The sequence below is a fragment of the Nicotiana attenuata genome, unplaced genomic scaffold, assembly GCF_001879085.1.
Source record: "Nicotiana attenuata strain UT unplaced genomic scaffold, NIATTr2, whole genome shotgun sequence".
In the NCBI taxonomy this organism is placed as follows: Eukaryota; Viridiplantae; Streptophyta; class Magnoliopsida; order Solanales; family Solanaceae; genus Nicotiana; species Nicotiana attenuata.
In genome coordinates, this window is record NW_017670921.1 from 135,769 (window position 1) to 158,513 (window position 22,745).

Genomic DNA, 22,745 nt, shown 5'->3' on the forward strand with positions numbered 1-22,745 from the left:
TGCAGATAACAGACAATAACGAATGGAACAGGTCCAAGTCCGGGTCTGCTTCCTGTCTGTTTACGCTTCCTGTTTCTTTTTTTTTTTTTTTCCCTGAAACAATGGCAATGATCATATCTATCAGTTTATCAAAATCCCCTCAAATTATATAACCTAATTCTCCTCACAAATCCTCAACCTAAAGGCTCATTGCACTTCCTTATACTGTAAATCTATTTTGCCATTCTGATCTTGTTTTATTCATTTCAATTGCATTAGGAGCTATTCTAATTATTAAAAAGCGAACAATAACTGTTCACTCCATTAAGTATTAGTTCAGCCATTTCAATTTGGTTTTGGCGAGTTTAATCAAATGGCATTGTGAAATCATTGGGCTGTCAATTCGTTAATTTTGGTTCCAAGAAACAGCGCCATTTCCAATAAATGGCGCTGTCGAGACACTTCTTTTACCGGAAGCCGCCTGATCGACTTCTAGAGATTTCTGAGCGTGTTTATGGTACGCCTTTTCTCACATTCTTCCCCATTTCTTCAATCTTGCATTTTCCTGTTTTGGGAGTTTACAAGTGGTAATTTACCTATAGGTTCAATGTTTTCTTCCCCGCAGTAACTTGGACTTAAATTGTTGAGTATTGGAATGAACGGGTCCAAATGAATGATCACCGGACTAGTTCGGAATTGAGACATTGTAGTAGTAGTAGTAATAGTTAATTTGGGCTTATTTTGCTCAATCATATGATATTTCATGATAATTTTTCTTTATTTTTATAAATCATCATTACCGGTTAGCTAAATTTGGAGCTACTTCTGATAATAGTTATAGTTTAGCTCTAGTTTCTCCAGTTGTTTGAAGTAAATGAGCTGCAAAATGACAGAGCGAAAGAAATGCAACTTCATGTGGAAAATGTTGAAACCTCTTGCCCATAACTTGGTGGTTGTGAACATACATTATTTCATATTCTGGTCGAATTTGCTCAAGTACCAAGTTACATGTTTAAGTGATTTCCCTTGAACTTACTTTGTCGTCTCAAAGAAGGATGATTTCTTGGGTTCGTTTTGTCAGTATTGATGTTTTTGTCTTCTTTTCCTCTAAAATTCATGCTTGCAGTGTTCGATTGTTGCTTCTCTGGCAACGTATTGGATGAAGATGAATACAAGACATATATGGGAGAGATTGTAGCTCAGTTACAGGACCACTATGCAGATGCTGCTTTCATGGTTTTCAATTTTAGAGAAGGTGATCGAAGGAGCCAAGTATCTGACATTTTGTCCCAGTATGGTATGACAGTCATGGATTATCCTAGGCAATATGAGGGGTGTCAGCTATTGCCATTGGAAATGATCTACCACCTCTTGCGATCGAGTGAGAGCTGGCTTTCCATCGAAGGCCAAGATAACGTCTTGTTGATGCACTGTGAGAGAGGAGGGTGGCCTGTTCTTGCCTTCATGCTTGCTGGTCTTCTTTTGTACAGAAAACAATACGCCGGTGAGCAGAAGACTCTTGAAATGGTATATACGCAAGCTCCTAGGGAACTTGTACATCTTTTGTCACCTCTGAATCCACAGCCATCTCAGCTTAGATATCTCCAGTATATCTCCAGAAGAAATTTCGACTCAGATCGGCTGCCATCAGATACACCTTTTTCGTTAGATTGCGTCATACTTAGAGTCCTTCATCTATTTGATGGTGGGAGGGGCTGCCGACCTGTAGTTCGTGTCTACAGTCACGATCCCGCTTCAACAATGCATAATAGAGGATCTAAGCTCTTATATTCAACATCAAAGACAAAAGAACATGTTTGCCTCTACCAACAGGTAACTCCAAGCTTAAAATTTGAGACTTGAAAGGTACTTAGCTGAAATCTGAAGTGTCCTGCTGACTCCTCACTGCAGGAAGAGTGTGCGCTGTTGAAAATAGATATCCGCTGTCGTGTCCAAGGAGATGTTGTTCTTGAGTGCGTCCATTTGGAAGATGATCTATTAAGGGAAGAAATGATGTTCAGGGTCATGTTTCACACAACATTTATTCAGTCAAATGTTTTGACGTTAACCCGTGATGAAGTTGATGTCCCATGGGATGCACAAGACCAACTTCCAAGAGAGTTTAAAGCAGAGGTTGGCTGTTTATTTCTCTGACTTAGTTCTCTATAATTCATACTTTTTCGTCTACTAAGAAGCTATAGGACTTGAAGAATACTCATACCTGTACCAGGTGCTTTTTTCGGGTGCTGAAGCTGATCAATCTATCATCACCACAGAAGCACCATATGAAGATGAGAATGAAAGTGAAGGCGCTTCATCTGAGGAGTTTTTTGAGGTGGAAGAGATATTCAGTGTTGATGGACAGGATGGAAGGGCCGAGTCTAATGCCTATACAGTTCCCAATGGTATGCAGGATGATAACATTGAAATAGTCTGGAAAGAGGAGTTAGGGCGTCATGCTTTACAAGATTGTGGGTCGGATGGGGTAAATCACAAACAAGAAAGAAAGATGTATAAGCAGCGGGCACCAAAAAAGAATAGTTTAGGTAATAGGGATGAGTTAATGGCCTCAAAAGTTGTGACTTCTAATGTTACTAGCAACATGGAATCAAAAGCTGTAATATCTGGGGCTAGTGGCATGTCAAAAGAAGGGGAGAATAAGCATCGAGAAGGCACTCTTAAACAGAAGAAGTTTGAGCCGCAGGGTTCACAACAGGAGTTGAGTGGTGAAAGCAATAAACAAAAGGATGAAATGCCACCCTCATCTCTAAAGAGACAGCTATTATCCAACTCAAAACCAGCCGCTGATGGGCTTGGTCCAAAAAATAAATCTAAACAGCAGGAATCTCAGTGCACTCCTTCAAGACTGGCGAAGCCAAATGCAGTATCTCGGTGGATTCCTACTAATAAAGGTTCTTATACTAATTCAATGCATGTATCATATCCACCATCAGGATATAATAATGCTCCTTGTGGGCTTGCTCTCACCAAGGATTCTCGATCTCATTCAAAATCTAAATCTCCATCTTCTCGAGCTTCTGTAAAAGCTATGGTTCCAGCTGACGCAGGTCGTGTTCCACGGAAAAACTCTTCATGTCCTGCATTATTAGACATGTTAGCAGTCCAAGAGGCATTGCTTACTAAAGACTCTCTACGAGCATCAGCTGAAAGCCAAGCCATGCAATTTCTTCCATCTCCTCCAGGTCGTCCCCTAACTCCTCCACTGCCTCCATGTTCAAGCACTTCATCTTATAGAGTTCCTCAAATTCACGGAGCAAGGACAAATCTACCAGCTTCTGACATCCTAGCTCTGTCTTTGCAGGAAAGCCACATTATTAAAGCCTCTGTGACTCACCAATTACCCCCACCTCCACCACCTCTGCCCCCTCTGCCTCATCCATCCCTGCCACTTACTCGTAATGCCACATCTTTATCACCTCCACCCTTATCTCAACCTCTACCTCCTCCTCTACCTACATTAACTGGCTTGATAACTCCTATTGGTACCTCTCGCCCGCCCCCATCATCGCTTCCCACATCATCCAGCGTTCTGAATGCTGCTACCTGTAAGCTCTTGCCGCCACCCCCTCCACCACCCCCGTGGTCAAGTGGGGCTTATGCAGCTTCCTCTGTAGCATTATCAAGTTCATTGCCACCTTCAACTCCACCTCTATCTCCACCTGTATATGCTGACACTGTATCCAAACCTGATAGTTCTGGAACGAATTCTCCATCACCACCACCACCTCCCCCTCCTCCTCTATTTGGTGCCCCTTCTCCTCCACTTCCATTGCCACCACCTTCTCCACTAAATCCAGCTAGGCATAGAGTTGCTTCTTTGCTTGCTCCACCAGCACCTCCTCCTCCAACTCCACGTCCTCTTTCACTTAGTGCTTCAGCTCCACCTCCCCCTCCACCACCTCCCCTTCCTTCACGTGTTACTCCAGCTCCACCACCTCCACCACCTCCACGAAGTGCCCCACAAACACCATTTCCACCTTCACCTCCTCCGCCTCCTTCATACAACAATCCACCTGCACCACCTCCACCTCCAATTCGTGGTCCTCCCCCTCCTCCAACTCCATGTTATTTCCCTGGAGCACCATCCCCACCCTTACTGCCTCCTTTGTGTGGATCTGCACCCCCACCACCTCCTCCTTTGCCTGAAGCTCCACGTGCACCTCTTGGACCACCTCCTCCTCCACCTCCTTCAATGCGAGGGCTTCCTGCTCCTTCCCCTCTTCCTAGTGGTGGCCCTCCTCCACCTCCACCTCCAGTATGTGGAGCACCCCCTCCTCCACCCCCTCCTGGAGGTTATGCACGAGGTGTACCTCCTCCACCCCCTATTGGAGGAGGCGCACCTAGTCCACCTCTTCCACCAGGAGCTCCAAGACCTCCAGGCGGTGGACCTCCTCCGCCACCACCTAGGGCACTTGGGAGAGGCCTTACTGTAGGGAGAGGGCAGGGGCTTTCACGAACAACAGGCAGTATAGCTCCTCGGAGATCTACCTTAAAGCCGTTGCATTGGAGCAAAGTAACTAGGGCACTAGGGGGTAGCTTATGGGAGGAACTGCAGAGACGTGGAGAGCCTCAAATGTATGTTCCATGCTTTTGTAGTTTAACACTGCCTATGCTCCATTCCAGCAAAATACTGATACCCTTTTGCTCCAATTCTAGTGCAACAGAATTTGATGTGTCAGAAATTGAGACTCTTTTCTCTGCGACAGTCCCCAAGAAAGATGGCGCCGGAGGCAAATATGGAGCAAAAAAGTCAGTTGGATCTAAACCAGACAGGGTTCACCTGGTAATCGACTAATTTAATACCTTTTCTTGGGGGATATTTTTAAAAGGATCTGAATTTTCAATTAATGCATTTGTCTTGATAGTATGATATTTTATCCAATGTGCTGTCCAGTCTGTTTATTTTTTCTTTTTCCTGTACATAGATTCCTATTGCATGATACTTTTCGTTCTTCTTTGTAGATCCGGTATTGGTGTTTGATGGAATTCCTTTTTTCTCCTTTATTGTTTCTTTTAACTTTGATTTATAATTCCTCCTTGTGATGGGCTTTTCTCTGTTGTTTTTGTTTAAAAGATTGATCTAAGGAGGGCTAATAATACTGAAATTATGCTCACTAAGGTGAAAATGGCACTTCCTGACATGATGGTGAGTTTGGTATTTTCTCTTCAATGTCATTATCTCCTTAGTTGTCATTGTTGAATGCTCTTTTTTATTATGAAAGAATAATAACACCTTGTCCTGCAAACAAACATGCACATAGAGAGATTGTTTTCACATTTCATGGTAGAATTATATGCTGTGTTCAGGATAATGGGAGCTATATATTGTCAGAATATTGCAAATTTCATTTCTTATGGTAGTAATGCATGACACTGCCTTTGGTTTCTGTATTGAATTTTAAATTGCTTATGGCCAATCGTAGAAGGGATATCTTATCTCTTACCCCCTCAGTTTTGTTGCTTTCTTCTATTATTCCGCTGGTTTGGACCATTTCTCTGTTTCACATAGTTAATGTCAAGAGGCTAGAATACATATACAAACAAAGGCTAGAATGCATATATTAAAGCAGGGAAAAGAAAAGAAGTTACTGGGAGGAATGCTTCATGGGTCCATAACACCCAGACTAGGATTTTACAGGGAAAAAAGAGAGTGAACTGCTGAGATCTATCTTAAATGATCAATGTCTGGTCAAACCACTTTTTCAAATCCAGCCTTTGTCTAGAAAAGCCTGCATTTACTTTTTCTGAAGCCATTTCTTTCCTGTGAACCTTACACTCAAAGCTTGTTTTAGAGTGTTGTTAAAGACTCAGTTGACACGTGGTTAAACCCGAAATCTAGGAGTAGTGCAAGGAGTTCGCATTTCCTAAATGATGCTTCAATAAATTCACCAAAAGGCTAAGGCATGCAACCTTCACTGAATGCTTCCCTTTAAATTACTCTTTCTGCTTAAACCCAGCAGACCTTGGGCCTTTTTTATATATTTTATTTTATGTATACCTTTAACAAATCGATATCTATTTTTAGACCTGTGTGATTCTCTTTTTTTTTTTTTTTTTTAATATTGTTGCTAGTCTGGATGCTGTTCACTAGGTATTTTGTTTCCTATCTTGTTACCCAGTAACAACGTTTATCTATGTGGCTTACAGGCAGCTGTGCTGGCAATGGATGAGTCGATTTTAGATGCTGATCAGGTGGAGAATCTTATAAAGTTTTGTCCTACAAAAGATGAGATGGATCTTCTCAAGGTGAAGCAAGCCAGTCTGAAGCTCTTATTCTATTAGCTGTAACTTTCTTGTTCTATATATCCTAAAGAACCTTTATTTCTCGGCTCCTCTCTGTCTCCACTCTTTGGGTTGATCCTTCAGCAAAGTGTTTTTGTTTTTAATTATCTCTTGCTATTATAACTGCTCAGGGTTACACCGGTGACAAAGAGCTTCTGGGAAAGTGTGAACAGGTTAGTAGATTTGATATTATATTCATTTGCAGGTTTTATTTCTCTCTACTGTTATATGTTGTCATAGATGCATTTACAAACCGAAAATGGGAGAAACAGGGAAATAGTTGAGTTTAGTTTGCAGTAATATCCGATGTAGTGCGTAAGTTTGTATATGATGATTGGACGTTAGGTTGAGTAGTTTAACTTCCATTGTTTACTCTGACCTGTCAAATTAGCACACTCAGGCAAAGAAAAAAGTTTCTTGTACTATCAAAAAGTAGGAAGTACCTCAGATGGCTCTTTTGTTTCATCTTATAGCTGAAGATAAAGAGAGGTAGGTTGGTGAGGGGTAAAAAAGTTTAACAGGGCTCATATGCAATTTTCAAATTAATGAATCTATTTTAATTATCAAAAAGAAAGTTCAGCTCAGAATAGCTCTTTTCCAAGAATTTATTTTAATTATCAAAACGAAAGTTCAGCTCAGACTAGTTCTTTTCCAACTTAGAATAGATCCTGTAGACACCTAATTGCAAATGAGCTTTGCTATATGAATTGGGCAATTTATGAGGAGTCTAGGTACATAGTCTTTCTTAAGCTTACTTCTTCATTAGATTGAGTGTTTGTTAGGCATTTTTATGTTTTTCAATAGAAACAGAGGATGGAACTTATTCTGGGATTTTGTATGTATCAATGAATATGGCAACTGTATCCCAATGTCACATGGATTGTCCACAAACATGAAATACACCATTTTAAATGCTACCTTTATTTATAAATGAACTTCATTAGTTTCATATTTAAAAGAACACATGTAACGTTTCCACTTTTGATATGTCTTAGAACATCTTTTTTTTTTGGTTGCAAAAATGGTCTAGCAAATACTTGATTTAGTTCAAAATAGGTGATGGTGATCACGCATATGCTAAAACTCAATTGGATTTCAGAAACTTATCGGAATTCGTATTCCATGTGAATTTGGGATACATTTGTCTGTATGCTTCAACCCATAGAATCAGCATAGAATAAGCAACAGAGAACGGTCTAGTTTTCGACGATCAAGGCTATGAGCAGATTGTTGGATACACAAATTGCAGATTGGGCGAGATCACCGATAAAAATAGTGTATTTTCGTTAGAGGTAATTTATGTCTTGAAAAGCAAGAAACAGAATGCAGTTTCTCAATCTACTTTAGAAGCAAATAGGCAATGGTTGTGGCAACTTTGGAACTAATTTCGATCAAACATTTACTCAAAGAATTGAAGTATGTGCATATTGCATCGCATCCAGGTTTCACGAGTGAGATCGATACTCTCAGGTATCATTGTCACAAAATTTGAAGTCAAATGATTAGCTTGTAGATATTGTCACCAATCTCCTTACTGGTTCTTGAATCAGCTACATCAGTAACAAGCCGGGTACATAAAACTTGTATAAGCTGCTTGAAGGGGAGTATTAGATAATTAATGTACATAGTTAAGTTGTATATAGCTATACTTACTGTTAGCATCCCACATCGTGGAACATGATTATATAAAGTGTTGATATAAAAGGATCCAGCATAACATACACTTGTCTTCGCTCATTCCGCATATTTCTTCTTCCGTGTTATATTTCTCGTAAATATGCTGTCATTTTTGTTATCAATTTTAACATGAGTAAACATCTTGGACCTATCTTCTGTTTCGTGATCTGAGTGTATGTTTAGTTTTTTTTTGACAAGGTCCTTGGCGCTTTCTGCGTCGGGGTTCGTTAAAAGAACTAGCATAATGGATACATTGAGTTTATGCTTAGCTAAAAGAACTAACACAATGGATACATATAGAATTATTAATATGAGTACTCTTACTGAGCCGAGCTAGTGAATTTTTCAATTGAGCAATTAAATGTTTGAGCTCAAGCTTTTATCAAGCCAGCAACAATTGAATTTGAGCATGATCTGTTTCTCAATTGGTTTGCAACCTTACTTTAGAAGCCCTTGCTTGTAATAGATATTCATGATAGCTTGAATCTTATTGGATATTCTTCCTATGAAATTATTTTAGAATGATTTAGGTCTGATTAATGATGTAGTCCCTTGTTCCGTTATTGGTTTGGGGAAATTCTTCTAAATTTTTTCCCTGCCATCCATGATCTTGTACTTGTAAAGATTGGAAAAGCAGCTGACACTGGTTTTGCAGTACCTTTTAGCTCAGATTCCAATGCATCAGTGGCTTTCCTGATTTTACCTTTTGTCTTTCAGTTCTTTTTAGAGCTGATGAAGGTGCCACGAGTGGAGTCAAAATTAAGAGTTTTTCTCTTTAAGATTCAGTTCAACTCTCAGGTATGTGTACATCTAGAGATCCTGGCTGAAGTATTCTTGTGGAGATCTGAATTTAGCTTCATCCCAGGTCTCAGACTTCAAGAAAAGCTTAAACACCGTGAACTCTGCTAGTGAAGAGGTACTTTTACAGTTTCTGCATCTCTTCTTTGCTCTTCCATTTCTATCTTAGCATTTGCATGAGTCACTACGCTTGTAGCAGGCCCGAAACTCTCTCAAATTGAAGGAAATTATGAAGAAAATATTGTATCTAGGGAACACATTGAATCAGGGAACTGCCAGAGGTAGGACTCTCTGTCCTTGCCTGATTACATGCATTTTATTTTTTAACCATTGATGTCCATCCTTGTCATAGAGATTTTACAATCGTTCAGCTATCTTAAATGTGAACTAAAACCGAAACTTGATATTCTACATGTATGGTTAATGTAATTGCTGCAAATCTGGAACCGAAGACACTCTAGTTTGTATACAATGCTTGCTGAAGTTGATAACAATGATTGCTTGACCTTGCCATGAACAAGAAGAAGAATAACGATTTTTCTATCTAGATAAGTAGAATATGGGCTTTTACCCTAAAAATGGTGGTTGGCTTCTCATATTATGTAAAGAATTCATAAAGGGAAGTCACAAGTTTCATCCAGTAGCGGAGCCAGGATTTTCACTATCAAAATTTAAAGAAGTAAATACACGAAGAAGTCAAGGGGATTCATCACACAGTGTATATACATTAAAAAATTACCCATCTAAACAGTGTAATTTTCCGACAAATGGTTGTCAATTGACACCCCTTGGAGCAGTGTGTCTCCGCCACTGGTTTCATCATGTTTCTGCTGATTTTTGAAACGAAAAATCCGAATACATTTAAAATTTTATCAATAAGCAGAGTTACAGAATCCTTCTGTTACCAAGAAATTTTGAAAAGAGTTCTGTGTAAAATATTTCTTTAGATAGATAACTGTGAGCTTTAAATTGGTACCTAACAGACCCAATTACCAAGTACGATTAGGTGTCTGGCTTGACTTATACCTTCATGGACTTCAATTATTAGATTGAATAATACTTGTTGCTTGAATTTCCAAGCCTACTAAATTACTAACAAGGGCTTACTGATTGATTTGTTCCCGACCTAGATCAGTTTTCCATTTTGGATATCTGGAGAACAGAAGCATATATTTTGATTTGGAAACGATAGTTGCTCTTTGGAGTATAAGTGCCGACATTTTTGGTTTCTTGGTACTATATTTTGCAATTAGCACATATTGCTCTCATCTTATGTGGCTGAAGTAGTTCTGGTGGAACTTAAGGAGGACCTGACTACAAACTTAGGATGTTATATTTCTATGTGGTCAAGCAGAAGTATATCGAATTTTGAGACTGAGTTCCCTGTACATTCTTATTCCAGGTTCTGCCGTTGGATTTAAGCTGGACAGTCTCTCAAAGCTCACTGATACACGTGCTACTAACAACAGGATGACACTCATGCATTATCTTTGTAAGGTGTGGATTACTCTCAATTTCATTTTTTCTGTTCCCAAGTGTAACACCCCTGACTTTAGGCAGAGTCCCACATCGGCAAAACATAAGAGGGATGCTGGGTATATAAGTTAACAAGCCTTAGACCCTAGTGACACGTTTTAAACCCGTGAGGGCCTAGGCCCAGAGCGGACAATATCACTAGCGGGCTGGGCTGTTAAAGATGTTATCAGAGCCACTCTTGTGTTAGCCATGCCGATGGTGGGTCAGAGTTCAACTGAGTTTAGGCAAATCCCGGTTAGGCGGGGCAAACCTCAGTGCTGAGTCTAGGCAAATCCCATGCGGTGGGGCAAACCTCAGCGAGGACGCTGAGTCCATAAGAGGAGCGGACAATATCACTAGCGGGCTGGGCTGTTAAACCAAGGAAAGCTACTTGAGTTAATACTTCCCCCTCTTTCTTATTAGCTGTTCTCAGGAAAATGGTCTCTGTGGTTCACAGTCATCAGTATACACTACCTCATGAACACACTGTCTGTTTTAAATCTTCTTCAATATTTCCTGAAAGATTTCTTTGCACCGGTTTACTGTTTGGCAACACTATGCAAAAACTTAGAGGATAATTTGGGTGCATGTGGAATTGCAGGATTTTCTACGTCTGAAAGTACTGCAGATATGAGCCCCAAAAAAGAGAACTTTTGGGAACAAATCGGGTGCAATCTTTAAGACGTGCGACAGAAATTGCGGTAGCTTCTAGGGTTAAAAGTTTTCCCAACCAATGTATGACTCTAACCTGCTCTAACACTCCCTCGTATGCCTAGACCGCCACTGGAGCGTGGACAAGATAACATGGGGGCCCAAACAGGGACGGACCTGACTCTGATACCATGGAAAGATATGGACCTTGGGCCTAACTCAATATCAAAAAGCTAGCTCATGAGGCGAGGAATGCCCAAGTCCATATAAGGAGACCACCAGCCCATTCCCCAACGAATGTGGGACTCTAAGCCGCTCTAACAAAAGTGCTGCAGATTCGGGGCCCAAAAGGATCGAAAATTGTTGAATTTATGTGTTATGATCGAAAAATGTTGGATTTGAACCTACGACCTTACAGTTGGAGCTTCGACCAACCAAGAGAGCAAAGTGGGAAAGAGCCAGCGTTTGGCTCCTGGGGGGTTTTAGGAGGGTTTTTTACCATATCACTAAAAGGGATTGTAAAAGGGTATAAGAAGACTTTAAACAATAAATAAGAGTGGAGTATTAGCTCAGTAGTAACTGAAGTTCTTTGTTCACCAGCTCAACTCCAACTCAACAGCCAAAACATTCACGCGAACACATGCAAGCTCGTAAGTCAGGTCAAGGTAGTTATGAGGAAGCTCGGGGACTGAAGGTATGAGCTCAATGAAAGCTGGACGCAAGTGGCATTTGGTGGTGGTTACGGAGCATCTCAGTTAGGCAGCTAGCTAATAGAAAGAGTGAGTTCATGAGCTCATTAAGTGCTGTAATTAGATACAATACATCCTAAAGCATAATTCAAATCCGACCATGCACGCAAGTCATAATACACAATATGATGTCGCTCAAGACCTCGAACCACTGACCGGAACCTTAAAGCTCAAAACGACCGGTCGGGTCGTTACAGCCTTATACAATTGTGAATACCATTATATTTTTTGGTGTGATTTGACTTGGCCATTCTTTTGTTTTGTTCTATCGGCATGTAATGCTTCTTCGCTCTGTTGTCTGGACATTTTTGTAGCTGAGAATCTCTTTCTTTTTCATTTACTCTTTTACTTAGATATCCTATCCCATTTCTTCATGGCTCTTAACCCTCCTCTCTAAAATTAGGTGTTATCATATATTGTTGCCTTTGTTGATAATATCTCTTTTCTCTCAGGTTCTTGCTTCCAAGTCACCAACTTTTTTAGACTTCCATGAAGATCTTGCAAGTGTGGAAGCTGCATCAAAGGTTATTTTTCTATCTCTTTCTTGCAATAATTCCTTTTATATTTAATTAGGATAAGTTAGAAAATAGTTTCACCTTGCAGATTCAATTGAAATCTTTGGCTGAAGAGATGCAAGCAATCATCAATGGACTGGAAAAAGTAAAGAAGGAACTGGAGGCATCTCAGACTGATGGCCCTGTGTCCGAAACTTTTTGTAAGGTATGATGGAGATTGTAAGTCCTCCATAAACTATGTCTCAGTATTTTATGTGTGCATATGTGCAACACCTCCCAGATCATGTTAGGAGGGCTAAACTTTTTTGTTCTTTCATCTGAGATTAACATGTTATTGCTTGCTTAGGACATCTCTTGAATGACCTCCAGTTACAACCTTTGTCTCTAGAATCAAATATTTGGATTGAAGTTTTATACCATTTGTTGCCATTTGTCCTCTTTAATTGGAACTGCAAGGCCTTTTTCTTTTCTTTTGTATATTGTCCCCTCCTCACTCCATCTCGCTCTCTGTAAGGACTGACTTCAAGATTTTTTTTTTTAACGGAAAAAAGGACAAAACTACCCCTCTACTATCTTTTAGTTTCTAAATGTGTCCCCTGTTATACTATCCGTCCCCACTCCCCATTTACCCTTACCTTTAGGAAAAGTTCTAAATTTGCCCTCATTTTAAACGGCTTGACACGTGGAGGCTTCTAATCAAAAGACCCACCCCATAGATTAAAGGAAATTACCAGCTATGTCCATTTATAAGTAGCTCATTACAAAAATTGTCCAATTGATAGAATATTACTAATATTAGCCAAATTAGCCAATTAGCTATTTGTTGCAAAAAAATATCAAATTTTCGCTTTGTTTTGAGTGAGTGTTATTAGAATAGATTGGGCACAACTTAAGGAGCTTAAATCTCAATTTTGGGATGATTTGGTGAAGTTTTGAGGTGGTTTGAATTAAAAATTCGAAGTAAAAGCTGAACATGAAAAAAAATAATATGTGTATCACACTGTGTATCATTTGTGTATCACATATGTATCGTATTTGTATCAATTGTGTATCACATGTATACTTGTGTGTGAGATACATGCGTGATACATGTTTGATACATGTGTCGCAGAAGACTTTTTTGAACTCGATTTAATTACGAATTTTGATACAAAACCAGTCCAAATCACCTCCAATCTTCCTCAAATTTTGTATATTGACTTATCTATATATTTTCAATGAATTTCAACTATACCCATTAAAAAGTTCCTTTTTTGTTTAGATTTTTGGAATATTGTATAGATTTTTGTATTTCATCACCTTATTTGCTACCCCGTCCATGAAATTTCCTTTCCGTCTTGTATCTAATGTTGCTAATCACGCTTAAAAATATAAAAGGTGATTTTTGCATGTGATTCTTTGAGAGAAAGAACCCTATTATTTGGTTTTTAATTTTTGTTGGCTAGTTTAGGTAAGTCTATGACTAATGGCTAGAGGTTGGTAAGTTGAGATTTATTTGGGACATTTGTGTAAGTTTCCCTAGATTAAAAACCCAGCCCCGTTATTGTAACCCATAACCCGACCCGACCACATTCACATTATAACCCCCAAAAAAAGGCTTCACTGTAGCAGAAAAGCTGCGATTTTTAACCAAGAAATATGTTCTTTTTGGTTTTTAAGCTTGGCAAGGAAAGAGCTGAGGACAGTGCATATTGCTGGTGTAGGAAAGGGTCGGGGAGTGAAGGGGATATGGAGCTGGAAGAGGATATTTTGGCTTTCATTGAGATATCTAAGAACCTAGATGCTTTTCCAACAAGGAAAAACTTGGAAAAAGCTGGAAGAATGGATTTGGTGGAGGCTATAAAGAACAGAGGAGGGTGGTGTTTGTTTGGTCGGAACTATGAGGATGATGAGTGTAACAGTTTGAACATTAATTAAGTTGAGAATGTGGAAATGGATTTTGACATTGAGGAGTTTCAGAGAAGAGTCAAGAGTTGTTAAGATGGTGATTTATTCCATGGGAATGAAGCTCATTTTCCTAGTTCTGAATCTTCTTATTCTTCATTTGGGAATTCTTCTCAGCTCCCGCATCGTCCTCTGGTAGATCCTTGTGAGGTTCCTTACATCGAAATGTGCTTTCTTCTGAACCCTAATCTACTTTAATGGGAATGTGATCAGGTCGGGTTATGGGTTAGATTAATGGGGCTGGTTTTTAATCAATGGGTTGGGTCTTTTGATTAGAAACCTCCACATGTCCAGCCGTTTAAAATGAGGGCAAGTTTAGAACTTTGTCTAACAGTAAGGGTAAATGTGGGCGGATATTATAATGGGGGACACATTTAAATAATAAAAAGTAGTAGAGGGTATTTTTGGCACTTTTCCCCTTTTTTAATAAGTAGGACTAACTTCATGCATAAAGCCAATCAAGCAAAAAGGTTGGCATTTCATATAGAGGTCAATGTGATAAATAAAAGAAAAGAAAGATATACTTACGACGTGCTGATTTGATGAATGCACTTAAATTCTATTCTTTTCACTGTTCCTGTTAAATCCAACAACCAGAGTTTGTTAAATATTTGATATAAACCAAAAGTGTTCACTTTTAGCGAACTTAGAGGACCAAAGCTGCTCGGGAGTATACTTAATGGAACATTTTGGACCTACCCTCAACCATAACCTCAAACATAAGTAACCATTTTGTCATTTTCTCTATTTCCTCTATTAATAATTAAGGTTCTTGTACAGACAGAGTACAATATTTCTGTGGTAAGTACAATCTTGCTTTTGGATGATTTGGCTTAGAAGATAATAGAAACATAATGTTGATCTTCCTCCTACTTGTTCGCTAAAAGGAAAATCAGCTTTAGCTTCTTTCCCCTTTAAAGCTGCAGCTGCATTAAGATGTACTAGCACTATTTGGCCTTTTAAATGAAATTGAATGGCTTTAATTTTTTTCATATTCCTGCTTTCCTGAATTTTCACTCATTTAACAAGGGTTGATCAGATGCTATACTATGACGTTTCCAATATTTATCTCCTTCAAAAGACGTAAAATGCAAACCCTTGTTGGTCCTTATGAGTTGTTCTATTTTAAATATGACATATCAGACTTTAAAAGAATTCATTGAAGTGGCTGAAGCAGAGGTGGGCTCTGTGAAGGAGTTGTATTCTTTGGCGGTAATGTCGTCTGCAATTTATTTCTATTTCTCATTATATTACCAAATCATTTTATCAGTGGCTCATATGTTCTACTGCTGTAATTGATGCACAGGGCAGAAATGCGGATGCACTAGCACTATATTTTGGTGAGGATCCTGCCCGCTGTCCGTTTGAGCAAGGTAGCATATTTTATTCCCTCCTTGTCTCTGTGTTGACAAAATTTAGCTTATGGAAGTGGTCAACGCGAAGAGTTTTGAGCTAATGAATGTCCTTCAAAATTACAATACTAACCACAAGAACATTGTAATAGGAGGTGCCTTACAGGTTGCCTACTGCTAATCTACTAGGATATAGAAACCATCCTAATTTACCCAGTCGTGTTTTAGAGAAAGATATGTCTGGATTTAGGTTAGTGCTGTGACAGGTCTTGAGTGTAGCAAAGTTTTCAGACTGGGTTGATCTGGTATATATTGGCTTTCTTGTAAAGGTTGCCCTGTCTAGGGCTCTGGCAGACTATTTAGGAAATTAGTGGAGATAGATCTAAAGCTGTCCTTCTAGTTAATTAAGCTAATATGACTAGTTATTTTGTGACACTTCAACTTCTTTGACAGTCAGAATCAAAGAGTTGATGAAACTATATGCTCCCTCAATTTTAAAATGTGAAACGGCACATTAAAGCCTTGTTCAAATCACTCTTTGTTTTTTCAACACGGGACAAATTCCAAAGATAAAACCATTTTGTGATTAAACATTGAGATTATGTAGCTCTTTGTGTAAGAAAATTTTCCGATTGTACTGGATCTTCTTTTCCAATTTAGAGATTCAATTTATTGATACCAACTACTATAACCAATTTCAGTGTATATTTTGCCTTTTTCCTTTTTTCTAAAGGGCTTTTATAGGAAAAGTGGGGTAATATAAGATCATCAACTGCTTGGATAGTGTAAAATATGTGTAGCTTGAGAAACGAACATAGATGTGTGTGATTTTAAGCATGTATACGGTGTCGTAATCACATTGTAAAGGAAGAAGATTTGAGAATGAATTGCTTGATCATTCCTCAAGCATGTTGGGCTTTATATAGTGTTTACAAGTGATCTTAAAAAGGAAACTAATTCCTAGTACGTCCTATTTGTATTTTCACAATTATAGTGATTCTGAACTTTTCCTACATATACAAGGAATAGGCTCTTGCCATATTAATAATTTTGTAATTCTTAACGCACATATTAAACTAATTATACTGGAAGCTACGTAGGGCTAACGTCTGCGTACACACTACCTTCCCCAGATCCCACTATGTGGGATTACACTGGATATATTGTTGTTGTTGTTGTTGTTGTATACTGGAAGCTATGTCAACAAACACTAATTCATCTAGAGCTTCAGCAGAAGTAAGAAGTTGAATAGGGAAGTCATTTTGTTGGTAACATATCCAATATATTTTTTAAATCATGGAAACCAAAATTTACATCTTGAAGGGCTAAAACAAAAAGCAGAAACCAAAAATCTGTTCTTCTTACAAGGAGCCTAAAACTTCTGTGGTTGAATCCTAACCATCCATATATTCTTGTTTACACCAAAAACTAAAAAGAAGAATACAATTCATCTTGATCTTCTGTATAGAGCTACTTGTATCTTCAAAGCATCTTGAATTTCTCTATTTCCAAATAGTCCACCAAATAGCTGCTGGGACAACTTTCCATCTGTCTTTGTTAGATGTAGAGCTTCCCCTAGTGTTCCAACTAGACAAAAGGTCATAAGTTCTTCCTGGCGTTGTCCATCTAATACCTCTGAGGTTGATGAATAACTCCCACAATTAGCTAGCTAATCTACACTGTAAAAACAGATGGCTAATTGTCTCTGCATCTTGTCCACACAGATAACATCTTGAACAAATTGGCAATCCTCTGTCCTTAAAAGATTTATTGGTTCCTACTATGCTATTGGACTGTAATTCTTTAACAATGGTATACGTGTTGTCTTGCCTAAAACGGTTGAATAAATCCTGTTGGCAGAGATTGGTATTTCAGTGAAAGAAAAATCCTTGGTCTAAAGAAAATGAAGGCAGGGATCCATGAGGCTATTGGTTATTTTGTATGTGGACATCTACGAATTTCACTCTCTTGTATAATTTAATACATGGCGCCAATTACAATCAGCAGTTTTATACAGCCTGACTAGATTTTTTCCTATTTTAGTTTCTTATGATTGGACATATAAGACTGAGTATCGTTTTTGTTAAAGAAGTTAAAATGCCAATCTTTTAGGTTTTCTGTTGTACTTGCCACAGTTTCTTTCGTGGATTGACATTATATTCCTCTTCTAGTCAGCACGATCTTTGATATCCTATGTGGAGGTTTTGTGTATTTTCCTGTGTTTTTTTTCTTTTTGGTTGAGATTGGTCCTCCGTCATTTCAGGGAGGTTGTACCACCTGCTTATTATTACATGTGATAGATTTACTCAACAAGTGTGTTTATGTTGTGCACTGCACTTCAATTTGATATGCATTTAGTGTCTCTTGCGTTTGTCTTCATATGCTTCATTTATGCCTCAATGTTGTCACTGGTATGTTCATGTGAGTGTTTAACATTTTTAGGTGCTAATGCTTTTCTGATTGGTATCTGGGTGATAATCTGTGCAGTCGCGGCAACGCTCTTAAATTTTGTGCAGTTGTTCCGCAAAGCCCACGAAGAGAACAAGAAACAGGCTGAATTGGAAAAGAAGAAAGTTCAAAAGGAGGCTGAAATGGAGAAAGCAAAAGGAATTAATTTAAAAACAAAGAAGGGTGTGGAGTAAATAGGAATGATTTCGTTGTGTTCCTTGAGGGAATTTTGGTGTCATGTGGTTTCTCTGTCGGTTAACAGTGTTGGCTGAGGATGCTCGTTCAAATACAGGCCAGAAGCCTCCGACACTATTATAGTGCTGCAACATTATCTGGATTCAGAAAAGGAAGTCCGACGTCGAGGCTCTTTTGAACCTGGAAATGCGTTGCAGAGAGGAAGCTGGAACTCATTGTTGTCCAGGCTTTTGGATGACGCAAACAACCTGTTGGTTATCCAATGGATCACTTGAAATTTGTTGCTGTCAGGCGATCATGACTGCGTCTAATAATGCAAATTTAGGTATGCATTAGCGAGCCAACATGATGGACTCGACGTCGGCACAATGTCGTCCATGGTCTCGGCATTCACCATTGACAGCAATTATGCCACGTAAACTGTACATTGGAAGCTTAACAGGGTTTTTTACTAAACTCCAACTCTTGTATGTAGATTCAAATTTGATTCTTTTCATTGTAACATAGGAAAAGGTTCCTAGTCATTTTAGATTCAATGAGACACCAGGAAATTGGTTGTACACAAAGCATAGAAGAGATAGGAAAAGGTTCTGTTAGTAATAACGGCTTAACAAAATGTAAGCAGTAGACGAGTTTTTCTCCTTCCCTAGATTCATAATTTTGAAAATATTATGATATATTCATTTATTAATGGCAGAGAAGTTTCTGCATTTCTTTCTCCTTTTTTTTTTTGATAAGGTAAACAAGTATATTAATGTGGGGAAAACTCCAGTATGCAAGCCTTATACAAAAGTAGAGAATAACATATGCATTTTTTTATAATGGAAAAATCCCCAAGGGCCAATGGCGCAGGTTTCGAAACTCGATAGAGAATGGGTCTGACCCTCTACCCTTCTCCACTTAAATATCAGGCATTGTCCGGGATATCTACGTTTCTTTCTTGTCTGTTATGCGTGGTCTAATGAGTTCGTGACTCTTTGATGCTCTGGACTCCACATACGTTACTGGTACAGCACTTTGTCATCCGATAATCTATTGCCTGCATATCTAGATTTGATCTTCGAGGTTGAGGATGTACTATCTAGGATCAAGGAGATTGAAAAATTTATACTTATGTTCTTTTTCTTTTTCATATAGCAGAAGTGCATAACCAAACGGAAATCTGTGAAGTCGTTGACCTACTTTTAAAACTCCACCTTAAAAGATAGTAAGCAGACTTGGAAGACCAGCCAAACTGGTCCTTAAATATTTTCAGATGACTATATTTATTTAGGTTCTATTTTTTTGCACTTAATGCAAATTCGGATTTGAATTGTTCAAATCTCAGCTATTAAGTGCATTAAATATTTTTTCTTTCATAACCTTTATTAGCTCTTACTAATAGGTATGGACAGTTCAGATATACTCCTTTCGTTTACTTTTACTTGTCCCCTATACTTAAAATATATTTTCACTTTTACTTTTCTATTATACTAAATTAAAAGAAAGACAATCTTTTTTTTTTTTATGTTTTACCCTTATCAATAACGGCTTATTTCCCAAGACTTTTGGAAAATACTATCATTATTATGGGTAAAATTGTAAAATACATGTTTTATTTATATTTTCTTATAAAGAAAGTGCAAAGTCAAAAGTGGATAACTAAAAATGAACGGAGGGAGTATATAGAATCTAAAAATCATTAAGAGGTTCACCTATATATTTCTGTGAACGCAACACTCATTACTATATTTATTACCACCGTCGACCTCTATTACCACCGCCAACCGCCTTCACCATTAGCCACTACCACCAACTATCTCCGTCACTAGTTACGACCATTAATAGAGGCAAAGTTACGATTTTGAGTTTATGGGTTCTAAATCTTAGAAAAAGCATCTTATTGGGTTCTTGATAACTTATTTATACGTATTAAATGAATATTTTTATGCAAATATATGATTAGAGTCAAAGGTAATAGGTTTTGCCGAACCCATACTTAGGCACGTAGTTCCACCCCTGACCATTAACCACCTGTACCACCTACCTCCCTCTCACAATTATCGCCGCCAACTACCTCCACCACTAGTCACTACCACCAATCATCTCTACCACTAACTTCGATCACCCAACTAGTGCCACCAACGACCTCACCGCCAGGCGCCACCACCACTATGAGCTACCACGACACATTTATCACCTCTTGCCACCATTACGTAACCATCAGGAGACACCATAACACATTGCCAGCCTCCTTCACCAGCCACCACCTTACGACCATCATAAGCCACCGTCACTTCCGGCTGCCGCATGACATCATGCTAGTTCTCAGAGTGTGATTCATCAAGGAAACAATTCATACAACACCTTGTAAATTAATATTTTTTTTAGTTTTTATAAATATAATAATATGATTAATATATTTAAATCTTATATTTATTAATTTTTAAACAAAAATAAATTTAAACATTCAGCGGTTGAAAAAACAAACAGTTTTAATTATTCACTGTTCAATTCTAAATGCAATATTTTAATATTTATATGTGTATTCAAACTGAAACATATAAAAACAAAAGAATCTTTAATTGTCGTACTTAAACATTAGATATTTGTTTTCTGTTTCAAATAATAATTTAAGTAAACTATCTCTTTTTAATTAAACTCCAAAAAATTTCTTTTGTATTTTCGTTGTTGGAAAATTGATTCGAGGAGGGAGTGGGAAACAACTAGCCCACACCATTAAAGAGGAGGAATAAGGTCTCCAAATTTTTGGCTTTCTGCACATAATGGTTGCAAAAATGTACCTTCGTTCTTTTAAGTAAAATTGGTAGACTTGCATGTTGTTTTGTGAAATAAAATCAACTTTTAGTCAAATAGCACAAATAAATCAGGAATTACTGACTTTCCACTAAGGTAAATTATTCAAGAAGTAGTTGAAATCATCTTGTAATATAATGAGTGCTAGTAAGATATCAGTTACAGATGGTATTAAGCGCGTCATATTGGACAAGGGAGGAGGCTGGAGCACATTTACATTGCACCATGTATTTTGAAAACCAAGAAATTCTTACATTATCACTTAAAGATAACCACAGGACTAATCTTGCTCTTCAATGCTTCCACCTTAAATTCATATATGGCATACGTCAGTTATATCATATGTGCCAATTCAGAGAGTGAATAGAGTCAGGAAGTTAGTTTGTTAGTATAAAGGTATATTTGTCATTTACTATGAAATTTAATTAGTTGAAAAGGGTTTAGGGCTACGGAGTACCAGTTTTTGTTACACTTTCAGTTAGGAGAGTTAGGGCATTTCATTTCATTTAATTATTGTGTACAAAGTAGGGGATCTTGTATTGTTGGGAATTATCGAAAATAATATCATCTCCATCTTTCTCTATTCTTCTTGTCTTCAGTTTTCTTCTGCAATTCTTGTTTAGGAGCTATCCTTTTCATTTGGTTCCTTAGAGATTTGCGACTACTTCCTACGAACCAGTTTTGGTACTAACAATTTGGTATCGGAGCTAGCGATTCTTGGCAAAGCACAATGCCGGAGACGACGAAAAATAGTGAGGTGCGCCGTGAATTAAATAAATCCAGAGAGAAAGATCGTATCTTGGGTGAACGACATGATGATATGATTGGAGAAATCCGACAACTGATAGCAGCCATGGCTGTTAACAATCAAGCCCAGGCAGTCATTCCGGCGGTACCCGCAGCTCCAGCACCGACAGTTCCGGCAGAGGATGGGGGAATTCCAGCGAGTGGTGGTGGTCATCAGATGTATGGGGCTGGAAATCGTAATCATATGAATACTCGATATTCAAGAGTGGATTCCCAAATTTGGTGGTGATGATTTGCGAGGCTGGGTGTACCAGTACGACCAATTTTTTGATGTTGATGGGACCCCAGAGGATATGAAGGTGAAATTGGCCTCGATTCACATGGAAGGCGGAGCTCTTCGATGGCACCAAACATTATTGAAGTCAAGATTGGGTAGGGAACTCCCAAATTGGAATGATTATGTTCGAGCTTTGCATCTTAGGTTTGGGCATACTCTGCATGCGGATCCAGTGTCTGAACTAGTAGGTTAAAACAAAGTGGGAGTGTTCATGGATTCTTAGATGAATTTGATGAGCTGTTGAACCAGGTAGATTTGACAGAGGAATATTCCATCAGTTTTCTGAAGGGACTAAAACCTGAGATCGAGGTTCAAGTTCGTATGTTGGCACCAAAAACCTTAATGAAAGCTTATAGTTTGTCCAAATTGGCTGAGCAATCTTTAAAGTTACAGAGAAGATATAATCAGTCAAGTATTAGGAATTCTCGACCCTTACTTCCTGCTCCAAGTTCTTCGTGGAATTCAAATTCGAGAAGTTATCTTCATAGCCAAATTCCTGAGGGCAGTAAAGGGTTTGTGTCAAGAAGATTGATAGCGACGGAGATGGACGAAGAAAGGGCCAAGGCGTTGTGTTATTGGTGTGATGAAAAATACACCCCTAACCATAATTGCAAAAAGGGGAGGCAGTTATTCATTCTCAAAGTGGATGATGAGGTTGAAGAGTTGAATTTTAAATATAATTAGGGGGAGAATGATAACCTTGAAGAATCCGCATTGAACCCTCAAATGTCAGCTCATG

General features: G+C 38.4%; 1 protein-coding gene across 2 annotated transcripts; it reads left to right on the plus strand.

The window, feature by feature from the left end:
* LOC109244495 (formin-like protein 20) lies at positions 1 to 18,844 on the plus strand. 2 transcript variants are annotated; one of them, XM_019411593.1, is made up of 17 exons: positions 1 to 496; positions 1,106 to 1,812; positions 1,891 to 2,112; positions 2,210 to 4,575; positions 4,657 to 4,783; positions 5,075 to 5,146; positions 6,148 to 6,246; positions 6,414 to 6,455; positions 8,677 to 8,757; positions 8,825 to 8,875; positions 8,954 to 9,038; positions 10,160 to 10,254; positions 12,125 to 12,196; positions 12,276 to 12,392; positions 15,275 to 15,343; positions 15,438 to 15,504; positions 17,971 to 18,844. In XM_019411593.1, exons 1-17 carry the CDS (start codon positions 424 to 426, stop codon positions 18,123 to 18,125), a joined length of 4,500 nt encoding a protein of 1,499 aa, XP_019267138.1. In that variant the 5' UTR covers positions 1 to 423; the 3' UTR covers positions 18,126 to 18,844. The 2 variants fall into 2 exon arrangements, with proteins under 2 accessions (XP_019267138.1, XP_019267139.1); XM_019411594.1 differs by having other exon boundaries at positions 8,957 to 9,038.
* The last annotated feature ends 3,901 nt before the right edge of the window (positions 18,845 to 22,745 follow it).

Bases quoted from the DNA above. Each gene is read 5' to 3' on its own strand.
- LOC109244495 (XM_019411593.1), top strand. From the start codon at position 424: ATGGCGCTGTCGAGACACTTCTTTTACCGGAAGCCGCCTGATCGACTT. The intron at 1,813-1,890 runs GTAACTCCAAGC...TCCTCACTGCAG, and splicing joins ATGTTTGCCTCTACCAACAG to GAAGAGTGTGCGCTGTTGAA. The intron at 8,876-8,953 runs GTACTTTTACAG...CTACGCTTGTAG, and splicing joins TGAACTCTGCTAGTGAAGAG to CAGGCCCGAAACTCTCTCAA.